Genomic DNA, 21981 nt, shown 5'->3' with positions numbered 1-21981 from the left:
CGTAATAATTCAAGAAGAAAAGGTTTTGTTCCCTTTGGTGGTCACAGAGCTCATAACTCAACATCCTCCCCTTGCTTGCAGACACGGCCTCCCCCTGCTCTTTTCTTCCTAAACTCCCTGTTTCTTAGCGGGCGAGTAGTCAGGAGATTTTTGCGTGGGAGTGGGACATGCCGGTTTAATATTTGACTCTGACTCCGCAACGTAGATGAAGGGGGGCTGACGACAAAAGAGGAAAACCCCCAGCTGCTTGGGTAAAATGTACCGTGGTTTTAATGAAATGTGGTGTCGTGATTTGGTAAAAGTCTAGACAGAGTTGGAGGACGTGAAGTTAGAGTTTATTGAAAAAATAGTCACGGTCTGGGAACTTGAAGACAATAGAAGATGGGGATTTTTTGCTCTGGGGTAAGTATTTCAAATCCGGTTCAAGGCTACGACGTCACAGGTACTGGATTTGTATCTGAAAAAAAATAAACACAGATATTCAGTCATGATGGAGTCGTGCTCAATTGCAGCTCAATTGTTGTTTTTGGAAATATGCACAGTTTCAGATTAGTTAGTACTTCCAATTTTCCTCTTGATTGTTTTCAACTTTAGGCCTGGGGAAAATTCGCATTTCTACTTTAAATGTGATTCTGTTATACTTGGCTTGAGCCATAAAAGATAAGGAAACCTGCCGAAAAGACGAATGGCTTTCACATTCCAAAGAGTAAACCTGTTTAGTCAAAGTAGGAGTTTGGAATGAGATTTTGACTAAATTCCTACATTATTTTGTTCTGTGCAAATGTACTTTTGCAAAGCAGTCATGTTCTTTAGAGTGGAATTGCGAGTGAAAGTGAATCAACAGCACCACTGCTTGTTTCAGCCAAGAAGTGCACTGTCGCTGATTCCAAATCAGGGTGTCTCGGACCAGAGATCCATTTTTTATGTTCATCTATCGATGACAACTGCAGATGGTGAGTAGATGGGGATGAGATCATCCTTATATTTGAATTTGGAGAAGTTACTTACCAACTCCACTGAGATCTACCGTCTCTGCACAGCCTAGAAAGCGAGCCACGTGGGCCGAGCAGGATGCAGGGCTACCCTGGTTTTCCTTGAGGCACTTGTCGAACTCCACAAACTGCTTGGAGCAATCGTGTCGGATCTTCTGGATCACTGGGCTGGAACCACAAATTTGGGAGTGAATTTAGGGCAAATCAAGTGGTCATTTGGGGTGACGTGGGTTGGACAGACAAGCCTTACTGCGAGGATGTGCACTGGGCGACCTTCATCTTCAGTTCATGACATTTCTCCTGCCACACTGATGGGTTGGAGGCGACACACGAACCATAGGCTTCCATTTCTTTATGGCAGTACTTGGCTGTGATATCCATAGCAGCCTGCCTGAAATTTAAAACATGGAATGCTGTATCATATTATGAAAAATTTACCTGGTTTGCAACGTAATAATGTGTAAAAAACACTTTCGCATAGCATGCACGCGACGTGATTTAACATTACAGTTCGCAAGTTATACATTCACCTATACCACCGCAATATATTAGGAAATAACACAAATACTTACATTTTGATGTTTTGTGTTGATTTGAAACGATGCAGCTGATTAAGTCAAGGTTACGATGCTTCCCATGTGGTGACATGTATTTAATTTGCGGGCACACCTCCCTGAAAACCTCATTGGATGGAATTCGATGAATGCGCCGTGTGATTGGATGAAACCACAGCACGAGCCACAATCTCGAATCCTATTGGTTCATGTTTACGTAGCTCGTGTGTACTTCCGCAGTCCGGCGATGTCAAGCGGTGAATTCAAGACAAAGTGCCCGAATTTTGGAGTTGTCGAGAAACTAAAGGTTTATTTCGGTGTTATAACTATTGTAATGCTTTCGTCAAGATGTTACCAAGTAAAATGTATAACAAAACAATGAATGTTTGCTTTCCCCTCAGGCCACTCATCAAGGCATACGTTTACGCAACTTACGTGCTGACGTATGCGGAAGCGACGGTTGTTGAAGAGGGACTCGGGTCTTGTTCGTCGAGCCGAGCAACGTTCCGCCTGCAAAATTGGCTTTTACCGCTAAAAACACGACGGGGCGGTGGTGGATAATAGCGGGGCCCGAGTAGGTGAGCAGAGTCCAATGAACGACGCTAATAAGGGGGACGAAATGGCCGCGGACGGCCTCAATGAGCGTGACAATGGAGCCGGCGACGAGCTGGTGAGCTCGGTGACTCTGTACAGGCGAAGGCCGCGGCTCCTCCATGGCACCGTCCTCCCGTTCTTGACTGTTCTCTACCCGGGCTGGCTGTACGTGTGGCTGGGGATGTACGGCGCCTCGGAGTATCCGGAGGCAGGCCTCCTTGCTCTCGCCGCCATCGGAATCGCGCACGTTCTCACGGCACTGTCCGGTTATTGGTCCGTGCACGCTCACTGTTGGCTCACTTGTACCAAGGTAAACAAAAATATCACGCACTCACAGCGTTAGCTAGTTCAAATGGATTGGACAGCAATGGCCGTCAATGGCAGCCATTTCGGGGGTTGCCAGTGATTATTAATAATGAGATTATATGTAGTGGAAAAAATATATCTTATATCTGAAAGAGCAGACGGGTTTAGGATTTATGTTTCACCTGGGACTTTCCATGTGCTTATGTACGGAATGTCTGTCTTCCAAAATGATTCCAATAAAGTTGGGACACTATTCAAATATGTTGTTCATTCAGAATAGAACATAGATAACAGGACAAAAGGTAACTACTCCTACATGACTATAACTAGCGTTACTCGTAGTCACCATGACTTTTTTTTGTATTATTATATTTGTATTTTAATTATCAATGCAATTGTAAGGCATATGCTTTCAATTTCGGTGTACAATGAGAAGAAAAGATGGAAATTTGTCACCTGTTCACCAATAGGAGGCGGACCCCAACAAGGCTACACTGGCCAAGGTTGTCCCCACCCCAAATAACGGTTCAGCTGAGCTCGTGGTACTACAGAGGAACCAGGTGGGCTCAGATCTGGACATTTTCCGTTTGTATATTGTATGTTCTGGTATCAAAACAAACGCTCTCTTCTCCTCCACAGGACGAACACGGAGACAAGATTCTGTCATTTGAGTTTCAGAAACTCCGCTACAATTTCGACCACAAAGAAAAGAAATGCTTTTACCCCAACGTCTTCCCCGTGGAGAACGCCATGGGCTACTTTCAGTCGTGGCGCGGCTACCAGGAGGAAGTCGATCTCAAGGCCGCCGAGAAGCGTTACGGCACGAATCGCGCCGAGATGGTGGTTCCCGATTTCCTGGAGCTGTTCAGAGAAAGGGCTACGGCACCATTTTTTGTCTTTCAGGTTTGTGGGCAGCTATTCAAAGCTTGACACACTCCACCTTTAAAATTGACTATTTTTGGCTAATTAAATATCCTAAATATTAGCTATTATTATTTTAAAACTGCCACCTACTGCCCAAAGTTAAGTGGGATAGGCTCCAGCACCCCACGACACTTATGGGGGTAAGAGGAGTGGAAGATGAATGCGTGACGATTATTTATAGATTTTTTTTAAATATAACTTTATAAATGAATTGGCCCTAGCCATTTTAAGGAGGAGGTGAATATTTTTGGCCTTAAAAAAGATCATTTTAGCAATCATTATTAGATTAGTTTTAAAATTTCAATCATTATTGGCTGGCAAACAATTAAGGGTGTAGGCTTCTCCATATAGTTAGCAGGGATAGGCTCCAGCACCCCTGTAAGACTTGTGAGGGTAAGTGGCGTGGAAGATGAATGCACAGATTGTGTTATACTAGTTTTATATTTAAAAAATATGCATAAAGGGTTAATATTATTTAATGAGCATTCTGTTATCTTTAACTTTAAAGTAATTTTGGGTGTATTCCATCCCTCAGGTATTCTGCGTGGGCTTGTGGTGTTTGGATGAGTACTGGTACTACAGCGTGTTCACACTTTTCATGCTAGTGGCCTTCGAAGCCTCATTGGTCCAACAACAGATGAGGAACATGTCCGAGATCCGCCGCATGGGGAACAAGCCTTACATGATCCAGGTGGATTGACTCTCGGGGTTACGACTGTCTTCAAATTCTTCATTTTGTAACGCCGTGTATTCGTGGCAGGTTTATAGAAACCGCAAGTGGAGACCCATCTCCAGCGATGAACTCATCCCGGGCGACCTGGTCTCCATCGGACGTTCTCCGCAGGACAACCTGGTGCCGTGCGACGTTCTTCTACTTCGCGGTCGCTGCATCGTGGATGAAGCTATGCTGACTGGAGAGTCCGTTCCTCAGATGAAGGTGAGTTAAATAAATCCGTCTTTTGTCGAAGACATCGCCTCCTCCAATAACTTGGGGGTGTTTTTCAGGAGCCAGTGGAGGACTTGGACCCCTCGCAAATGCTGGATCTTCAAACCGATTCCCGGCTCCACATCATCTCCGGGGGCACCAAGGTGGTCCAGCATAGCCCGCCTTTGAAGGCCAGCACTGGATTCAAGTGTAAGTAAACGCACTTCAAGTCACTTTCCTCTGTGTGTGTTGTGTTTTTGTGATTTCTATTTTTATCTTCTGTGCATAGCCGTAGACAATGGCTGTGTGGCCTACGTCCTGAGAACGGGATTCTACACCTCTCAGGTGCAGTTCTTCCCGATATTAGCGTCCGTTAGAGTCAAGAGTGGGGAATTGAACCCGAGACTGCTCTCCCGTGCAGGGTAAACTTCTGCGCACCATCCTCTTCGGCGTGAAGAGAGTGACGGCCAACAACCTGGAGACGTTCATCTTCATCCTCTTCCTCCTGGTCTTCGCCATTGCGGCCGCCGCTTACGTGTGGTTGGAAGGTGAGTTTTGAGTTTTCAGATGTTTGGCATGTTGATGGGGTTTTTTTGTGACGGTTTATGGGTCCTCCAGGGACCAAAGACCTGAGCCGGAACCGCTATAAGCTCTTCCTGGAGTGCACCCTCATCCTCACCTCGGTGGTCCCGCCGGAACTCCCCATTGAACTTTCTTTGGCCGTTAACACGTCGCTCATTGCTCTGGCTAAATTATGTAAGTGTCTTTTAATGGTCCTTAACTTGTATTTTCAGAAATGAATTGAATGGAATGCTTTTATTCCCTTATTACAAGTAGAATGAGATTTAAAGCCTCATCATGAAGGGCACAATAACAACAACAAAGAGAACAAAAAATAACACTTAACTAATAAAAAAATTATCAATAAATAAATAGTCAACATAATATATAGTTAACAACATAAGTAGGGAAGTGCACAAATAACAACAACATACAAATGAACAGATAATCAATAAATAAGTCATAAATAAATGACATAGATTTATATATAAGTAGTCAACATGAATAAGTGGTCACGTAAATAAGAAGTTACAAAGTGACTCAAGTGGTTAGCAGTAAGTCTTGATTAGCTCATACCATTATTATTATTTTTTATCGCGTCATGAAATACAAATCTCTATTGCTCCGTACTTAAATGATTTTATCCCATGAAGTCAGTTATTGTTCAATTAAAATGAAGAAAAAATGTCATTTGCCAAGTCTAAGCCGCTACTTTCTTTTCCACTTTGAACCCTGCGACTTCAGTGCGTCTTATACTATTTGGATTCTTACAATTTTAATGAGCTACATGTCTTTTAGCGTAAGTGATCGTCCAAATGGATTCGACTTCTTTCGACTTGATAGGCCGCCAATGAATTATTCCTCGAACTAATGCTGTAGTACAGTAAATTGTTGATGTCTTTAGTTATTCATTCTGCCAAAGTTACTGTGTCATCGAGTTCATTTTTAGAGCAACTCTTGTTTGTCTATTGCCGTATATGGCAGCTGACATGCTTACCAAAGCAAAAAGCGGCGGTTCCATGTTTCTCTTTTCCTTGCCGCTTAGATGTGTTCTGCACCGAGCCCTTCCGGATTCCGTTCGCCGGGAAAGTGGAGATTTGCTGCTTTGACAAAACGGGGACGTTGACAAGTGACAGCCTGGTGGTGCGAGGAGTTGCGGGCCTAAGGTACAAATAACATCCTTATTTATGGCGTATTTTTGTAGGCAAGTCGACTCCGAGTCACCTCATTTCGACACAAAAAATCGCAAAGTAGTGAATTCGCCATAATCGAGGGATTACTGCAGGGGTAGGGAACCTATGGCTCGGGAGCCACTTGTGGCTCTTTTGATGGGTGCATCTGGCTCTTTGCCAACCTGTGAGCTAAATATGGAAATCGCTGGTGACAGAACTGAGATATTACATCTAGAACTGCTTTAATCTTCTTCTTTTTTTGCTTTAATCCTCTTCTTTTTTACAGTAGACTCTTCTGGGATGCATCCTCTCATTGATTAGCAACAGCATAAGAATCTTTAAAAAAATATTCAGTTTTTTTCCACTTTAAAAGTGGTGAAATTACCCCCCAAAAAATTGAAAGGGCACTCGTTTACATGTATGTATTTTTGACTTTTAAATTCGTAGTATGGCTCACAAGGAATAACATTGGAAAATCTGAATTGTTTGTGGCTCTTTTCGTCAAAAAAGTTCCCGACCCCTGGATTACTGTAATTAATTTGTATAAGAAAACAGTCTAATTTGATGATATGAGCTTTCTTGATGACGTTTGTCTTTATTTTTATGTTCTCATTCACAGTTATTGGCGACCGTTTGTTGTCCTTTGTTAATCCATATGCTTTATTGTTTGATATGAATTAAATCGTTGCATCTCGGTGACCAGGGAGGGGAAAGAGGTGATGCCCGTGTCGGATATACCGGTGGAGACGCATCGGGTGGTGGCGACCTGCCACTCGTTGGTCACCCTGGACGACGGACAGCTGGTCGGAGATCCGCTGGAGAAGGCCATGCTGACCGCTGCCGATTGGGCCCTCACTAAAGGTACGCCGATCCAAACCGAGACCCTCCGTCGGTTAAAAACGAGCTCGACTTGACCCGTCTTCGGGTCCTTCTCGTCCAGACGAAAAAGTCTTCTCGCGTAGCATCAAGACCCAAGGCCTGAAGATCCACCACCGCTTCCATTTTGCCAGCGCTCTCAAGAGGATGTCCGTTCTGGCTTCCTACGAGAAGCTGGGATCCACCGAACTCTCCTACATCTCCACGGTGAAAGGCGCCCCGGAGACGCTCAAAGCCATGGTAGGATACAAGGGCCCCCGTCTTCAATGCTGCCCTCGGATTTGCCCGTTCTAATCCCGCCGCGGCTGTCGTCGTAGTTTTCGGAACATCCTCAGAGTTACGATGAAGTGCACAAGGAAATCTCCCGGGAGGGCGCCAGAGTGCTTGCTTTGGGCTACAAGGAGATGGGGCATCTCACTCATCAGCAGGTTGGTTCATGGCGGCTAAATTCGGATCTGGCCCACCAGATTTTTTTTCCATGGCCCGTGATAATACATCGCATGCGTTGAATGAAAACTACCGTATTTTCTCACATATTAGCCGTCTCCACGTATAAGCCGCACCCTTAAAATGGTTGAATTTGACCATTTCTCTCGTATAAGCCGCCTCCATATTCATGGTTTTAATAAGGAGGACAAATGTGTTACTTTAAAGCAGGGGTCGGGAACCTTTTTAAAAGAGAGAGCCATAAACAATTCCTATTTACAAATATTATTCCTTGAGAGCCATAATCACAATTTAAAAGTCAAAACACATGAAAATGTGCGATTTTTTTTTAATAGTCATTTTACAACTTTTAAAGTACAAAAAGTATCTTAATTATTTTGACAACATTGTTAAGCCGTTGCTAATCAATGAATGTCAATGAGTTCAATGAGTATCAATGAGAGAATGAATGCAGAAGACTAATGAAAAACAATTCAATGCCACAGTGCCGATGTGACGTTCCTATTGGTGCGTTCGGGACTCTTTTCTCTCACCACCGGTTTCCATATTTTAGCTCAGAGCCATATGCACCCATCAAAAGAGCCACGTGGCTCCCGAGCCATAGGTTCCCTACCCCTGCTTTAAAGGGAAACTCTTAAGAAAAATCATCGCAAATGGTATTTCTGAGATACTGTAGCAATCGATTGCTTGATTGCACATTCCTAAAGGGTCTATTTTGAAATGAATGACCGTATCAGCCGCATTGTGTTGCGTTATGGCGTTTCGACTTTGTCGCCTTGCAGTTTTGTGCATGTCAAGTCTAATTTGTGCGCATATAAGCCGTACCCTCGTTTCAGTCATCATTTTTTTCCGCGACAAATACGACGAATATGCGAGAAAATACGGTCAATTCATTTGATCTTCGGTTAGATGTTGATTCACGGCGACTCTCTGAAGGAACCCTAACTCCCGACGATGTCGGAATTTTATTTTGTAGGTCCGTGAGATGAGCCGCACTTCCCTCGAATGCAACTTGAACTTTGCCGGCTTTATGGTGGTGACGTGCCCCCTCAAAAGCGACAGTAAGGCTGTTATCCGAGAGATCCAGGAAGCGTCTCATCACGTAAAATCCGGCGCCCACGCCAGCCTTCCCGTTGCTTTTCTTCAAATACCGACCCTCCCCGTCCCTTCCGTCTCAGGTGGTGATGATCACGGGGGACAACCCTCTAACGGCGTGCCACGTGGCCAAAGAACTCCACTTCCTCCAAAAGGAGCAAACGCTGATCTTGCAATCTGCTCACGGTAGGAAAACGTCGCTAATGTTTAACGGCTAACACTTTTGCTAAAACGGGGTGTTTCGTGTCACCCAGGCGACTGGCGGTGGGAGTCCATCGACGGCTCCTTCCACGAAGCCCTTCCGCCCGCATCGTCGGTCTCTTCGTTCGTGCGGCAGTACGACCTGTGCGTGACCGGGGAGGGCTTGGCTAGACTCTGCTGCGACCCTCGGCTACTGCACGCACTCTTGCCTCACATACGAGTGTTCGCACGGGTCAGCCCGAAACAGAAGGTGAGAAATTGGCGTTCAGAATCCAGCAGGATTTCTTCACTTAAATCGATTGTCAGGTTCCTGCATGTGCAATAGAAGGCCATTTAGTGTATTGAAGCAGGGGGCTCCAAATTATTATTTAAAATTAAAGAGAAGAGGCAGCCAATGTGTTAAACAAGCGTCAAATATTCAAAGCCTCTTTTGTTTCATTCCACCATTTACACTTGGCGTTGTATGTCTAGTAAATTGACCATTTGTCTTCCAGGAATTTGTTATCACTAGTTTCAAAGGGCTGGGTTTTGTCACATTGATGTGTGGCGACGGTACCAACGATGTCGGGGCGCTCAAGCATGCGCATGTAGGTAAGATTGTCCGCCACAGGCAGGCCCACGTCGTCGCCCTTTCTTAGCGTTATCGTCAATTCAATGTCTTCTCACGCAGGGGTCGCCCTATTGGCCAACGCCCCCGAGCGCATGCCTGAAAAAAGGAAACGAGGACGAGAGAAGGAGGCGCCCGCCGTGGAATGCAGACCTTTGCCGCCGGTCAATTCCGGAGGCAAGTCGAGCTCCAGGGGGGCCAGGCAGAGGATGATGGCTCAAAGAGAGGAACAACTAGCGGCGCAAAAGGTGGCCTTGAAAATCAACATTTCATCTCTATCGACGTTACCACATGAACTAAATTAATGAGGAAGTGTTTCAAAACTTTAGTGAGTGACTTGTATAAATGCAGTATTTGTCATTGTGTACCGAGGTTAAACGATACATTATCAAAAGTAGTTGTATTTTCTCTCTCCTTGCAAATACAATCTAGATTTGGGGTGGCGAACAATTTAGACAGAGCAAAAATTTTAAACTGAGTCAGAAGCAGCATGAAAAAAATACAATCTGCCAAATTATTTTTAAAATATAATTATTTGTTTTTAATGTGCACTGATGAATTTGAGTGTCTTTTTTTAGATTAGATTAGATAACTTTATTCATCTCGTATTCGGGAAGTTTCATTGTCACAGTAAGCAATAGACATTTTAGACATAAATAAATAGGTCATAAATAAGTTAATAAATATATAAATAAATACATAAGCGTGTTGCTAGATACTTGATTTGATTGGGTCATAAAGTCCAAGTGTGTTATTTTACAGGAGAGGATTAGTCAAGTCTTGCGGGAACTGGAAGACGATCAGATTCAAATCGTCAAGCTGGGCGACGCCTCCATCGCAGCCCCCTTCACCTCCAAACTGTCCTCCATTCAGTGCAGTGAGTTCCAAATAAGAAAGATGCCACGGTGGCTGTGTTTCAGCCCCTAAAATGCCTGTTTTTTTGTCTGTTTTTGTCCATTCAGTATGCCACGTGATAAAACAGGGTCGCTGCACTCTGGTCACGACACTGCAGATGTTTAAGATCCTGGCCCTCAACGCCCTGGTGCTCGCCTACAGCCAGTCTGTGCTTTACTTGGAGGGGGTCAAGTTCAGTGATTTCCAGGCCACCCTGCAGGGTTTGCTATTGGCCGGATGCTTCCTCTTCATCTCAAGGTCAAAGGTGAGCTTTTGCTTGATTTGGAAAAGAAAGATCCGTTCATTGCGTGTCATTTTTTTTTTATTTTCATCTCCGCTTTGTTCCTCTCACCCAGCCACTGAAAACGCTGTCACGGGAGCGGCCATTGGCCAACATCTTCAACCTTTACACCGTGTTGACGGTCCTGCTGCAGTTTGGCGTCCACTTCTGTAGTCTAGTTTTCCTTTACAAAGAAGCGCAGAGCAGAAGTCCGCCGAGGTAAAATAAAAAAAGCGGAAGCTGCGCAGCGTCTGCTCGTGCTGCTAAAATATCAACTTCCTCCTTTTTGTACTTTGACAGAGAGGATCAGTTTGCGGACCTCTATAAAGAATTTGAACCCAGTCTCATCAACAGCACGGTCTATATCATGTCCATGGCTATGCAGATGGCCACATTTGCCATTAACTACAAGGTATTGGATTGGATTGGATAACTTTATTCATCCCGTATTGGGGAAATTTCATTGTGACAGTAGCAAGAAAAGGCATAGTTATAAGTTAGACAGTACAGTCAAAGGCCGCAGAACAACTAGGTAAAGGCAAAAAGCACAAAGTACACAGCAAATCAAAGTCATTAAGACAGAAAAAATGCAAAAACACATAACTAACTTATCTTTTTTTTATTCTTTATATTTATTAGAATTAAAAATTATATATATATATTTTCTGTTGCGACCCCTAGAAACAAATATGTTTTGCACTCTGCTGCCTCTGTAAATATTTTTAATTGTTTTTTATTCCAAGTACACTTGCACTGCATTCGATTTTATATCCGTACAGTACTGCCATCCAATGAGTGAATGTGCAATTACACTTCTTATAGTCGAAAAAGAGCTTTTTTTATATGCCCCTCACTATTTGAGAATCCCCAATTTAACATTTTATATCGCACTCCTTTAACTCATTGGTTACCATTGACGGTGCGATATGTCCAATCCACTTTGACTGGGAGGGCCAGTAACAACCAGGTGCTAATCTCACTCTGTTAAAATGGACCTCTAGCATCGTCAATGGCCGGAAATGAGTGTTTATTTTTATTGAAATACTAACTGTTAATTTCTATTGCAGTTTTAGAAGGATCAAGCCATGTTTTTATATACTTTGAATGATAATAATTTGATCCCATTGCTTAGGGTCACCCGTTCATGGAGTCCCTCAGCGAGAATAGACCACTATTATGGAGCATCGCACTGTCCGGCTTAGCCATTGTCGGACTTCTCTCTGGTTCTTCGCCCGAATTCAACGAACAATTTGCCCTGGTCGAAATTCCCACCGAGGCGAGTTGTCCATAAGCGTCTTTTTACCATTTACCGTGTCTTGTTTTTAGTCACATTCTCCTCTATCCCCTCCGCAGTTCAAAATGATCATCGCCCAAGTTCTGGTGGTGGATTTTGTCACCGCCCTAGCAGTGGACCGTGTACTGCAGTTCTTGCTCGGCAGAGGGGCGCTGAGGCTGCCTTGTTGAACACTGGTGGCCATCGGCGACCGCGTGTTTTTTTGTGTACCCTAAAGGGAGACGGGGGAGGGGTCTGTTGGCAGTACTGTACACTGTCCTAGTCCGAACCATCCCGTTCCATTATTGTATTTTTGCAGCTCCAGATTATTTTTGTCCTCTTTTACTCGTGACCTCGTCCATCCCCGGCCACCAAGAGCAGTATTGAGAGGAGGGCGATACAGTGCCAGCAGTGGGACATGTTCCGACACACAAGAGGGGCATTCTCCAAGAGAATTAACGAATGGTTTTGAGGTTTTTTTTATTTTATTACGCTTCTCGATTTTGTAAAAAGTCAAAAGACATCTCTAACGGACTTATAAAGACTGACAAATGGATGAGGTTTGCGAGCGTTTGTTTTTCCCCTCAATAACAAATTTTTCAGATCATCTCCGAAAACTCGTCGGAGAAGAAAATAATCAAGGGAGTCTAATTTGATTGATTCCTTGAAGAATGGGGAAGCTGCTGAACTGAAAATAAAAGGGACAAACGTGCAACTACGGGGTTTATAGCATATTATTAAGTTACTGTACTTTTCTGAAAACAGGCAAAAATAATCTATTGACTGGAATTTTTGTTTCCCTTAAAGTCGAATCTTAATTTGTCATTAAATGTCACAAATACAAATCAAAAGAATGCAATTTTCAGCCAAACCAAGTGTACTTAAAGTAACGCGTACGACCTGGGTGCGCCGATAGTATGCTACATGTAGGAAAACGTCATCTCCCATAATGCAACGCTGCTTTTAATAAGGCGGTGCTTGTTATGCGCGCGATATCACCAAACATTTTGAAAGTAAAGATGGCGGAAGGCTCCTCGTCTGGAAAACAAGACAGGTCTGTTTTCTTTACCTTCTCCCGGTTAAGACGGCTTGTTGTTGCTCATTTATAATACAAATTAATAAATGGTAGCCTTTTAAATTTCACCTTGGCGTCACAGCGTGTGGTAACTCGATGTATTTTTGTCGTTGTTGTCGGGTGTGTCGTTCCGTGTTCAAATGTCGGCCAAGTTTAGGAAAATGAATGCCATTCACTATTAGTTCCAGACATTACATTAAAATAATTAATATTTGAATTGTTTTGCAGTCACGCGTCTGTCGCCGTTGTGGAAACAAGTGAGGTACGTAATTTAACGTTTTCTCGCTGGCCTACGAACAATTCGACTAACAGTCGAGAACGATACGGAAAATGCATTGTTCAAAAATTGCCTTGCAAATCGTAAAAATAACACTCGAACGTCACAATTTCATTTTAATAATGATAAACTGGATAAAAATGACAACTTCACATCCACTCAAATGACTAGTACATTTGTAAATCATCCAGTAGCACAAAGTATCACTTTCCTTGACACGGACGTCTCTATTTTAGTTAAAAATACCGATAAATTGATATATTTTTTCTTTCCCCGTGATTTTCCGGTCCAGCCATCATCCAAACGGTGTCCGTCACCCAATGCCCCAGATGGGATTCCCCCAGAAAAGTCACCGCGACTTGAAATACCGTCACCTGGCAAAGAGACGCCCAATGCAGAAGAACACCCGGACAAAAACGGCATGGAAAGGACTTTAGGAAGCGGAAAAGAACCCGAAACGTGTCTGCCGGTAAACGCCATCGCGCGGAGGAAATCGTGGAGAAGAGCCACCTTGTCAACACGGTCCCTGTCGGCCATTTGTAACCCCTATCAAAGTGAGGTGAACGTATTGCTCAACGGAGTGATCGTGTGAGTACATTTTAACCAATGTGTGTTTTTTTTGTAGCTTTGTGTTCGGGTATCAGCACATCCTTGTCACAAGAAGATAGATTGGGTTTGTTGATGGAGTCTGCATTGAATGTAAGTTCAAGCCAAAAATAATTGTGCGCACATTAATGGCGAGTTTGATACAAATATTTGAAATGTGACCAAATCTTTTGCCCACAGCTCTCCATGGATAGCCTTCGCAATTTGCTCCTGGACGTGCCAGAATCGTCATTAGAATCGTTTGAGAAACAAGGTAAAATTAATGCTTTTATTTCCCTGAATATTTGTCAAGCTATAAACCTTTTTTTGTTCTTCTTTTAGCTAAGAAGCTGAAGAAAAAGTCCATTTCTTTAACCCAAAGCATTAGCAGCCAACAACTGACTCAAAGGTACATTAGGTTTATTCGTATAATGAGATTTTTTTTACTGTATCAATTGTCCTAAAACCTGCTTTCAGGACCGGCGATCTCAAAGTGCGGGGTGTACGATTGTTCCAAAATACCATCGACAGGTTTGCTTGCGTGAAATGAGAACATTTCTACGCACGATACTTTCTTTTATTGACGCTTTGCTATGTTTTAGGATTCAAGCTGAAAGTCATTCTTGGGAAAGCCTCTCTGAAAAATACAAGATTCGGGCAGAAGAGTTGGAAAAGTACATGGCTCAAATATTGACGGACAAAAAAATTGTGCAAACCGTCCATTTGAATCTTCACTTTTGTCGTAGGAAACTAGCTGAGAAACAAAAGAAAGTCATCTCATTGGACCACGCATGCGTGAAGGAGTCTTCGCAGTATGGGTTGATCCGGACCAAACCGGACTACAGTGGCCTGTTATCCAAACGACGGTCCATGCTAAACGCGGTTGCGACTTTTGTACGTATGCCATTTTGGACCAGGTTTGCGTCACGCATGAACGTCATGGTAACGTTTTGTTTTTAATCCACAGGTGGACACTCGGTGTAAATTCAATCGAGAGCTTCAGTCTGTTAAGGAGATGTCTCAGTTGATGGTGAAAGAGATCAGTGGAAGATTGGGTAATTATGTGTATTGCGTTATTGCGTTATTGGATTGGATAACTTTATTCATCCCGTATTCGGGAAATGTCGTTGTCACAGTAGCAAGAGGGTGAGAATACAGACACAGCAAATTATATTTTAGACATAAATAGATAGGTAATAAGTAAGTTAATAAATAAATACCTGAATAAATATATAAATAAATAAGCGTGTTGCTTAGCAACACGCTTATTTATTTATATATTTATTTTTCTCAATTTACAGCTTTGTTTGCCATTTCTTTGGTGTTTGTGTGCTTGTGGGGGGTCGTTAATGGTGCACAGGAATTATTTCAGTTCTACTTAGTTTTTTTTCCTTATAAAAATGTATTATGATGATGAAAATATGGCCGTGTTTATGCCAAATTAATTTTTTTTCACTTTAATCTGTTATTGTTATTTAGATAGCTAGGGGAAAGTTTTTTTTTCAGTTTACAGCTTTGCTTGCCATTTCTTTGGTGTTTGTGTGCGTGGGGGGTCGTTAATGGTGCACGGGAATTATTTCAGTGCTACTTTGGGTTTTTTTCCCCTATAAAAATGTGTTATGATGTATTACGGCATTTTAGTGTATGTCGTATTTGACGCTCATAGTAACTCAAATTTTTTTCTCTTTCATTTTCCTTTTAGCTGCGCAAGCAGGATTTGAAGATCATTCTCCCAAGGTTATTTTGGACCTGATGATGAGCCGTTGTACGTCCACGACAACAAAGTCCATTTAAATTAAGGCAAGCTCACCATTGTACTACGTTTTTCTAAATAACTATGTACACACTGAGTATTTTCCTGGTCGGCATGTTTTCTTAACGCTCGAGCGCTACGCACAAATACGTTAGCTGTAATTCACATGGTTTTCCAGCAGGCGGCAGTGGTTCATCGTTCAAAGCTAAAAAAATCTGTTGTGTCTTTAAGAAATGCCCTTTACATCCCCTCGCATTTAAAAAGAATAATAATAAGTAAGTAACCTCAACATTAAAAAAACAAAGCCGTAATGGCCCGTTGTCCTTAAATGTTATCGCATGACTTTTTAAAAAGAAGTATTAGCTCAATTAACGTTTTAAGTAACCATTTTTGGTCATTCCAAAGATAAATGAACTGGCTATCTTTACATTTTGGCTCACATAGTGCATAAAATGACCATTTAGTACAGTCTGAATTGTGGATATCAGGTCTTAATTATAATGAGCCACTCTAATTATTGCCCCAAATAACATCATGAAGTTGAATTGTTTGAATTTCGTAGTATTTAAACAAAATAAAATAACTGGTTATCATTACATTTTAGCTCATGTACCCCATAATATGACTATTTGGTACAGTCTGACTTGTGGATGTCAGGTCTTAATTATAATGAGGCACTCTAATTATTGCCCCAAAGAACATCATGAAGTTGAATTGTTTGAATTTTGTAGTATTTAAAAAAATAAAAATAATAACTGGTTATCATTACATTTTAGCTCATGTACCCCATATGACCATTTGGTACGGTCTGACGTGTGGATGTCATGTTTAAATTATAATTAGCCCCTCTAATTATTTCCCCCAAAAGTTGAATTGGTTTTGAATTTCCCAGTATTTAACCCTTTAATGACTTGTGACTAAAACATATTATTTTTTTCCCTTTCTCAGAAGAAAATTATGGCCTTTAAAGGCTTAAATGTGAGCCCCAGCCAGGGTTAATGTACTCTAAAGATCCATGAATGGAACGCGCCAAGCGGCGCTCCCCTCGGTTTGCCCATTTCCTTCCCTCGCTGACGGCGCTCTTCCTCGGCGGGTCCGTCAACTCTTTCTCTTTCTCTTTCGGTGCTGCATCTATTTCACTTCATCAGTGTCCCTTGACCATTCAAGAGAAAGCCCCTCCCCCCACGGTGACTCACCCCCCCCCCCTCCATCCCTCGCATTCGGCTGGGTCACCGATGCAGAACGAAGCTTTGACATTGTACCAGTCAGTCAAAAGCTTTGTTTGCTATCACTCCTAGCGCTCGGAAAACGCTCGCTAATTAATGTCCCGGTGTTAATTTGAAAAGGGGGTGTGGCCCCCTCCCCATGAAAAAAAAAAGAGAGAGGCCATGTCTTTTTTAGCTGTCGAGTTCGCGCCGCGATGATCTTGAATAGAGCAAGGGTGACATTTTCAGTGGGGTGGTGTTCAAGGGGCTGACAGGAGAAGAGGGAAAAGACGAGTAGGGTTTGTGACCGTGAGAGTTAAGGGGGGGAGGAAGTAGGGAGGGAGGATGGGTGAGGACGGCGCGCAGCAGGAGAGATCGATTCTTATTTAGATGAAAATGAGGCTTGATGCTGGCGAGGTGAAAGGAGGGCACCTTAAGCATCCAAATGAATGGGAACTTTCACAGAAATCATCCTTAAATGGATGGACAACAATCAAAACCGCCAGATGAACAAAAGGTTACACTTTTTTGCTCTGCTTTTTTTTACTTTTGGCAGTCAAATGCAATTATTTGGGTGTAAAGTGGGTCATCTTTACAGCATTTCATTCAAAAGTGAGGGACAAAACACTTGAGGTGAACCTCAATGATCTGTTTAGGTTATTTTTGTTGTTGTTTTTAATGTTGGGGCTCACCTTTTACAGTGTACAAAGGGGGTTTTCATAATGGAAAGTTTGTTTTAGAAGAGTGGAGGGTTTTGGACTAACTGTATAAATATAGACACCCCTATTGAAATGACATTGTCAGGTATGTGCTAACATAAGGGCCACTTACTTTCCCTATTAGAGTTATTTTTAATCACTTGATTTGGAGCTTATAGGCGACTTGAATGATGTAAAAAAAAAAAAACATTTTTTCATAAAAAACCTAACCGGTAGACCGAGTAGATGCTAATACACGGCAGCATAAAAGTATTGGGACAAGCTCAATTCCAATTTCATTGGCTGCCAAGTTGATGAAGAGCACCGGCAACCACTTGATAGTAGTAGCATTGTACTATTACCGCTATTAGCATTTAGCCTATTCCTTATACTCGCTGTCTCCGGCTTGAGATTGATTAGCCCCAGATTGGCGTGGACTGATGCGCAGGGAGTCAGCATAAAGCGGCGCCAGTTTGGTGGCGACGTACCTTATGCACAGCCATCATCTCGCCGTGGCGTATCCGGCCGGGGCCGGCCCCGCCGCGTCGGCCTTTCCCTCACGCCATTCGTCTTGGAAGGCTGTCTCTCCGATGTGAGTGATAAACTGCAGCGGAATTGCCCAGTTGGCAAAAAGAGAGATACAAGGACACTCGTTTTTTTTTTCTCCAATCCGTGCCGTCATCATTTTCAAACGGGAAACCGACGCCACGTTTTCAGTCGCTCGTCGGCGCCGGGCCGATTCTCTTTTGTTTTGATGTGTTGCCTTTTGACTAATGTAAATTTGACCGCTTTGGCATTATCAGATGGCTATTTTCTCCGCGTGCAGCTCACTGAGCAGAAACAGATTATCGAGGTTTATATTGATGCGCCTAATTAGTACCCTTCTCGATTGTCATCAACACATTTTTTTGGCGTGCTTTACACTCTATTTTCACCGGTAAAGGACATTTAGGAAATGCACGACAGGCCTCATTTGAAATGATATAAAAATATCTTCAATTCAGCCTAGATTCTGTTGCATTTCTCAGATTTAACATTTAAACATTGTCTTTCCATTACTGCCAATGAATGTAAAAACTGAATTTTCTTATTTTGCTTTACATAAATTTATAAACAAAAAAAATCTAATATAAAAGAAGCATCTTGGCTGTGATTTTCTTTACATTTTTTTCAGTCACGGGATTTTTCTTTGGTTTTGGAAAGTTAGTTTCGGTAGTGTAAATGAATATATGTCTATATATAAGTGCTGTTTATCGTGATTAATCACATGCAGTCTGTTTTTAACTTCCGATTAATGTTGGGACACCCCTGGTTTAGACATCATCGCAACTACTGTTCACGATTAGATCGATGTGAGGTGGAATCTACAAAGTAGAGCACATTTGCTGTCCTTCTTTATGCTGTTGAGTCAATTAATTGGTTGGAGGCTCACGCTGGTGACATCATAAAACATTTATTAACTGTAGAGGTGACATTTAAGTGACGCTTTACCATTCTCAACAAAACCGTTAGGCCGTACTACAGTCTAACCTCGCTGTACATAGAGACCCCGCCATATTATATCTCTTGCTAGCAATTGTCAAATCGAAAATCCAACATAAAATGTCATGTTTACAAAAATATAACGATCAGTAAATGTTTGAAAATATTCAGGTGATGTTTTTCATTGACTTTTACTTGGGAAAATGGTCATTGTTTGTTTTTTTATTCATTTATTTCTTTTAATTGCATTCCTGTGATTCCTAAATACAGAAGCATGGTTAAAGGATGCACACACATGCAAGGAAATGTAAAAAAATGTATTTGTAGATACAGAATTTGCTTTGAAAGTCAACTTTTTACTTCTTTTGTAAGTGTATGGGAATCTCCAATGGGAGGGGAGCCCAATTTGAAATAGCGTGGAGGGCATCGCATTTAGCCAACGTGCCCAACTGGCACTAAAGAGACTTGTAAAGAGGTGATAATGGCCAAATGCTTAAACCAAAAGTAAAAGTGGCCAACCTTTGACATGAGTAATGGACATTTGGCAGGCCCTCATTGTCATGCCAGTCACTGGCCATTACGCTTTCACTTACGTTATTTATGGGAGCGTCTTCTTTGTCAAGCACATTTGCATGTGTAATTGATATTTAATTATTTGTCGTTCTGGGCAAGCGAGGCCGTTTCCCATGTTGCAGGAAGGGACACTTGTTGGTCGACTTTGTTCTATATATGTTGTTATTAGCACACACTTCTCCTTGCCTTACTGTACATTAAATTGCTTGCTTTTGCATTTTGAGTTTGATTTATTTAATGAAGGGACAATACATATTAATGCACGAGTAACCTTGAAAACTGATTTTAGTGATACGTTTGTCTTGTACAGTGCATATTCTTTCTTTTTTAAATTGCAATTGATTTTTTTCTTTTAAAAAAGATGGTGTCCACATGTACATCACATTTTGGGTCATGTAGTCTGGAATTGATATACAATTGAGGTCTACATGAGCCAAAATGTGAATATTTTTATTGTATTTTGAACTTTGCAGTTTATAGTCAAGTGCAGCTCCATAGACAACAATAGATGTCCAAAAGAACTCGAATATTTTTCAATATTATAGTTTATAAAATGCTCTCAGTTTGCGACAATTGATCCCTTTTTAAATGTCTTGGAATTATTAAAAAGATAAATGGAATTCTCCTGAAAAATCTGGCCGCTCATCCTCATCACCCCCATTGACGGCGCCACACGTCCAAACCATTTAACCACCGCCATTGGCAGCCCCCCCCCTCAAAAACGGGTTAACAACACGAATAGTATCGCCCAACTATATGACTGAACCTATTGATGACGTCAGCGGGTAAGCATGTGTAACGCCTGCCACGAGGGCGTCATGATTTTTCACCTGGTCGAATATTCGCCGACCCCCAGAGGGTCGCTTTCCCCCAATGTTAGGCGAACATAATCCCCCCTGTGTGAAAAAGTAGTCGTCGGGGAAGCGGACTTTTCGCGTCGTGGCGTCGCAAGTGAGTGGAAGAAGCCGAGTTCGTCGACCCACCACCGCCGAGTATATAGTAGTACATCCCACATATTCGCGCGACAGTCAGCAACAACAATGGCCAAGCGTAGTCAGTGGCGGTAGGAGCGCTGTCTCTCGCTCACGTCGGAGTCTTCCCTCCCCGCTTTTCGCTCGAATTCCCCCTTCTCGTCGGCGGCGAAAAAAGCAACGCGTAGGAATCCACCTCGGTATTTTTTTCTTTTTTCTTTTTTTCCCTGTGTCTACTTTTCATCACCGCACCATGTTCGAGGGACCGTGCGCTTGCGTCCCCGCTGCTGCTTCTTGGCCGCTGGGTTGCAGCTACTAACCTAGCTGCTTTTTCACTCGGTGTTTACCGTCGTTCCTCGTCGCTTTTTTAGCCAAAAAGCGCACGGGTACGCTAGGGTATCGGCGTCGAGTGTTTTACCACCACGACAATTCTCCTCAGTTCGTGAAAGAAGCTCGTTTATATGTTTGTCGCGGAAACTAGTTGACGGGCTAGCTAACAGGCTAGCTATTTGTGTGAGTGTGTGTGTGGGTGTGCGCGCGTGCGTGCGTGTGTGTATTCGCCCAAGGAAGGAAAACGCCGAGTTTTCTTTCTTTTTTTTTTTTTTAACAAAGTATGGATGACCAGACCAGGATGCTGACGGGTCTCACCGGACTTGGTGGACTACAGCCGGGCGATGTAGGGGACCCGGACTCGGTTCGGAAACAGCAGTCCCTCGGCCAGCCCCAACAAGACATCGGGGATATCCTACAGCAAATAATGGCCATCACCGACGAGAGCTTGGACGAAGCGCAGGCCAGGTAAGAAAAGCGGCCAAGAGCCATTTTCCTTTCCATCACGATCCCGTTAAACCAGCACGGTTCTTTCCCCCCCCCCAAAAAAATCGCCGTTCTACCGCGATAATCGATCAACTTTCTGCTAAATGATCCGAAAGCGTCGCGGCGTTTGCTCGCATTTTTTTTTAGTGCCGTGAAAAAAATAGCCAGGCGGTTCTTTGTTACTTGAATTGCGCTCGGCTGTCTTTTCAGTTCAGGAAAAAAAAACGCTGGGCAAATCGTAGGAAAGCAGCATTATTCCGTTTTTGTTTTGTTTTTGGGTTGTTTTTACTTGGGAAAGTTGGAGCTTTCTCTGGTAGACAATGCTTGTGGAACTGCTAATGATCTTCTCGACCACTTAAACTGCACTTGCATGGTTCATATAACTGCTTCATTACATTACAGCAGTACTAGTAGTAGTAACAACATTTTAGGGCCTTTTATTAACCCCTAAAACCCCCAAAAATTCTCCCCCGCGAAGATAACTGTCAAGTAAATATAGTTGTTGTCTCCATAAATGCATTTTTTTCCTCCCCCATTTAGACAGCAAGTGCGCAATCTTTAATAAAAATAGGTTTGAAAACGGCACCCCATCCCTGTTTACGCCTAATGAGATTTGTCTAATTGCACCCCAACGTGTCTGAATAGCGTTCTGCATCAATTGATAGTCGATGTCATTATCCGAGGAAATGCAAATGAATGCGGGGATTACTCAATTGGCCGCCGTAGCCCGTCGGAAGCTCCCCGCGATGACAGCGACCATTCATTCCTACGACTCCTCGTACGGCGGGGGGCATTCCGCCGTTTCCATTCTTCTAGGCGAGCGGCGACCACTCGTGCGCCATGTG

At 42.9% G+C, this 21981-nt stretch overlaps 4 protein-coding genes across 11 annotated transcripts in view; 3 read left to right on the top strand and 1 right to left on the bottom strand.

The window, feature by feature from the left end:
* Nucleotides 1–313: 313 nt before the first annotated feature.
* chchd5 (coiled-coil-helix-coiled-coil-helix domain containing 5) lies at nt 314–1882 on the bottom strand. Its single transcript, XM_077620070.1, has 4 exons — nt 1565–1882; nt 1243–1383; nt 1009–1160; nt 314–457 (listed from the first exon to the last, which is right to left on the bottom strand). Coding segments are annotated over exons 1-4 (324 nt in total). The 5' UTR covers nt 1567–1882; the 3' UTR covers nt 314–428.
* atp13a1 (ATPase 13A1) lies at nt 1739–12257 on the top strand. Its single transcript, XM_077620062.1, has 25 exons — nt 1739–1853; nt 1948–2450; nt 2917–3006; nt 3086–3349; nt 3906–4061; nt 4131–4307; nt 4376–4505; nt 4585–4640; nt 4717–4843; nt 4914–5051; nt 5902–6022; nt 6732–6889; nt 6969–7144; nt 7222–7332; nt 8328–8453; nt 8530–8632; nt 8701–8897; nt 9142–9238; nt 9318–9502; nt 10017–10131; nt 10217–10413; nt 10505–10647; nt 10729–10840; nt 11561–11704; nt 11782–12257. Exons 2-25 carry the CDS (start codon nt 2139–2141, stop codon nt 11890–11892), a joined length of 3546 nt encoding a protein of 1181 aa, XP_077476188.1. The 5' UTR covers nt 1739–1853; nt 1948–2138; the 3' UTR covers nt 11893–12257.
* A 138-nt stretch (nt 12258–12395) lies between these two features.
* On the top strand, nt 12396–19566 carry dsn1 (DSN1 component of MIS12 kinetochore complex). Of its 2 annotated transcripts, XM_077620069.1 has the most exons (12): nt 12396–12755; nt 13005–13038; nt 13346–13607; nt 13679–13752; nt 13840–13912; nt 13981–14047; nt 14116–14169; nt 14241–14312; nt 14385–14532; nt 14606–14693; nt 15341–15438; nt 16340–19566. In XM_077620069.1, exons 1-11 carry the CDS (start codon nt 12685–12687, stop codon nt 15430–15432), a joined length of 1035 nt encoding a protein of 344 aa, XP_077476195.1. In that variant the 5' UTR covers nt 12396–12684; the 3' UTR covers nt 15433–15438; nt 16340–19566. The 2 variants fall into 2 exon arrangements, with proteins under 2 accessions (XP_077476195.1, XP_077476194.1); XM_077620068.1 differs by lacking the exon at nt 16340–19566 and having other exon boundaries at nt 15341–16159.
* A 581-nt stretch (nt 19567–20147) lies between these two features.
* The window catches only part of pbx4 (pre-B-cell leukemia transcription factor 4), a 28075-nt gene continuing 26241 nt past the window's right edge, over nt 20148–21981 (top strand). For 2 of the 7 annotated variants that reach the window (XM_077618499.1, XM_077618500.1), the window contains exon 1: nt 20309–21118. In XM_077618499.1, coding sequence (XP_077474625.1) covers nt 20934–21118 — 185 coding nt within the window. In that variant the 5' untranslated portion in view covers nt 20309–20933. The other 5 variants (XM_077618496.1, XM_077618498.1, XM_077618497.1 and 2 more) reach the window with 5 other exon arrangements.

This window comes from Stigmatopora argus, chromosome 14 (assembly GCF_051989625.1).
Source record: "Stigmatopora argus isolate UIUO_Sarg chromosome 14, RoL_Sarg_1.0, whole genome shotgun sequence".
NCBI lineage: Eukaryota > Metazoa > Chordata > Actinopteri > Syngnathiformes > Syngnathidae > Stigmatopora > Stigmatopora argus.
The sequence above is the reverse complement of the archived record's forward strand: the minus strand, read 5'-3'. Positions and strand labels throughout refer to the sequence as shown.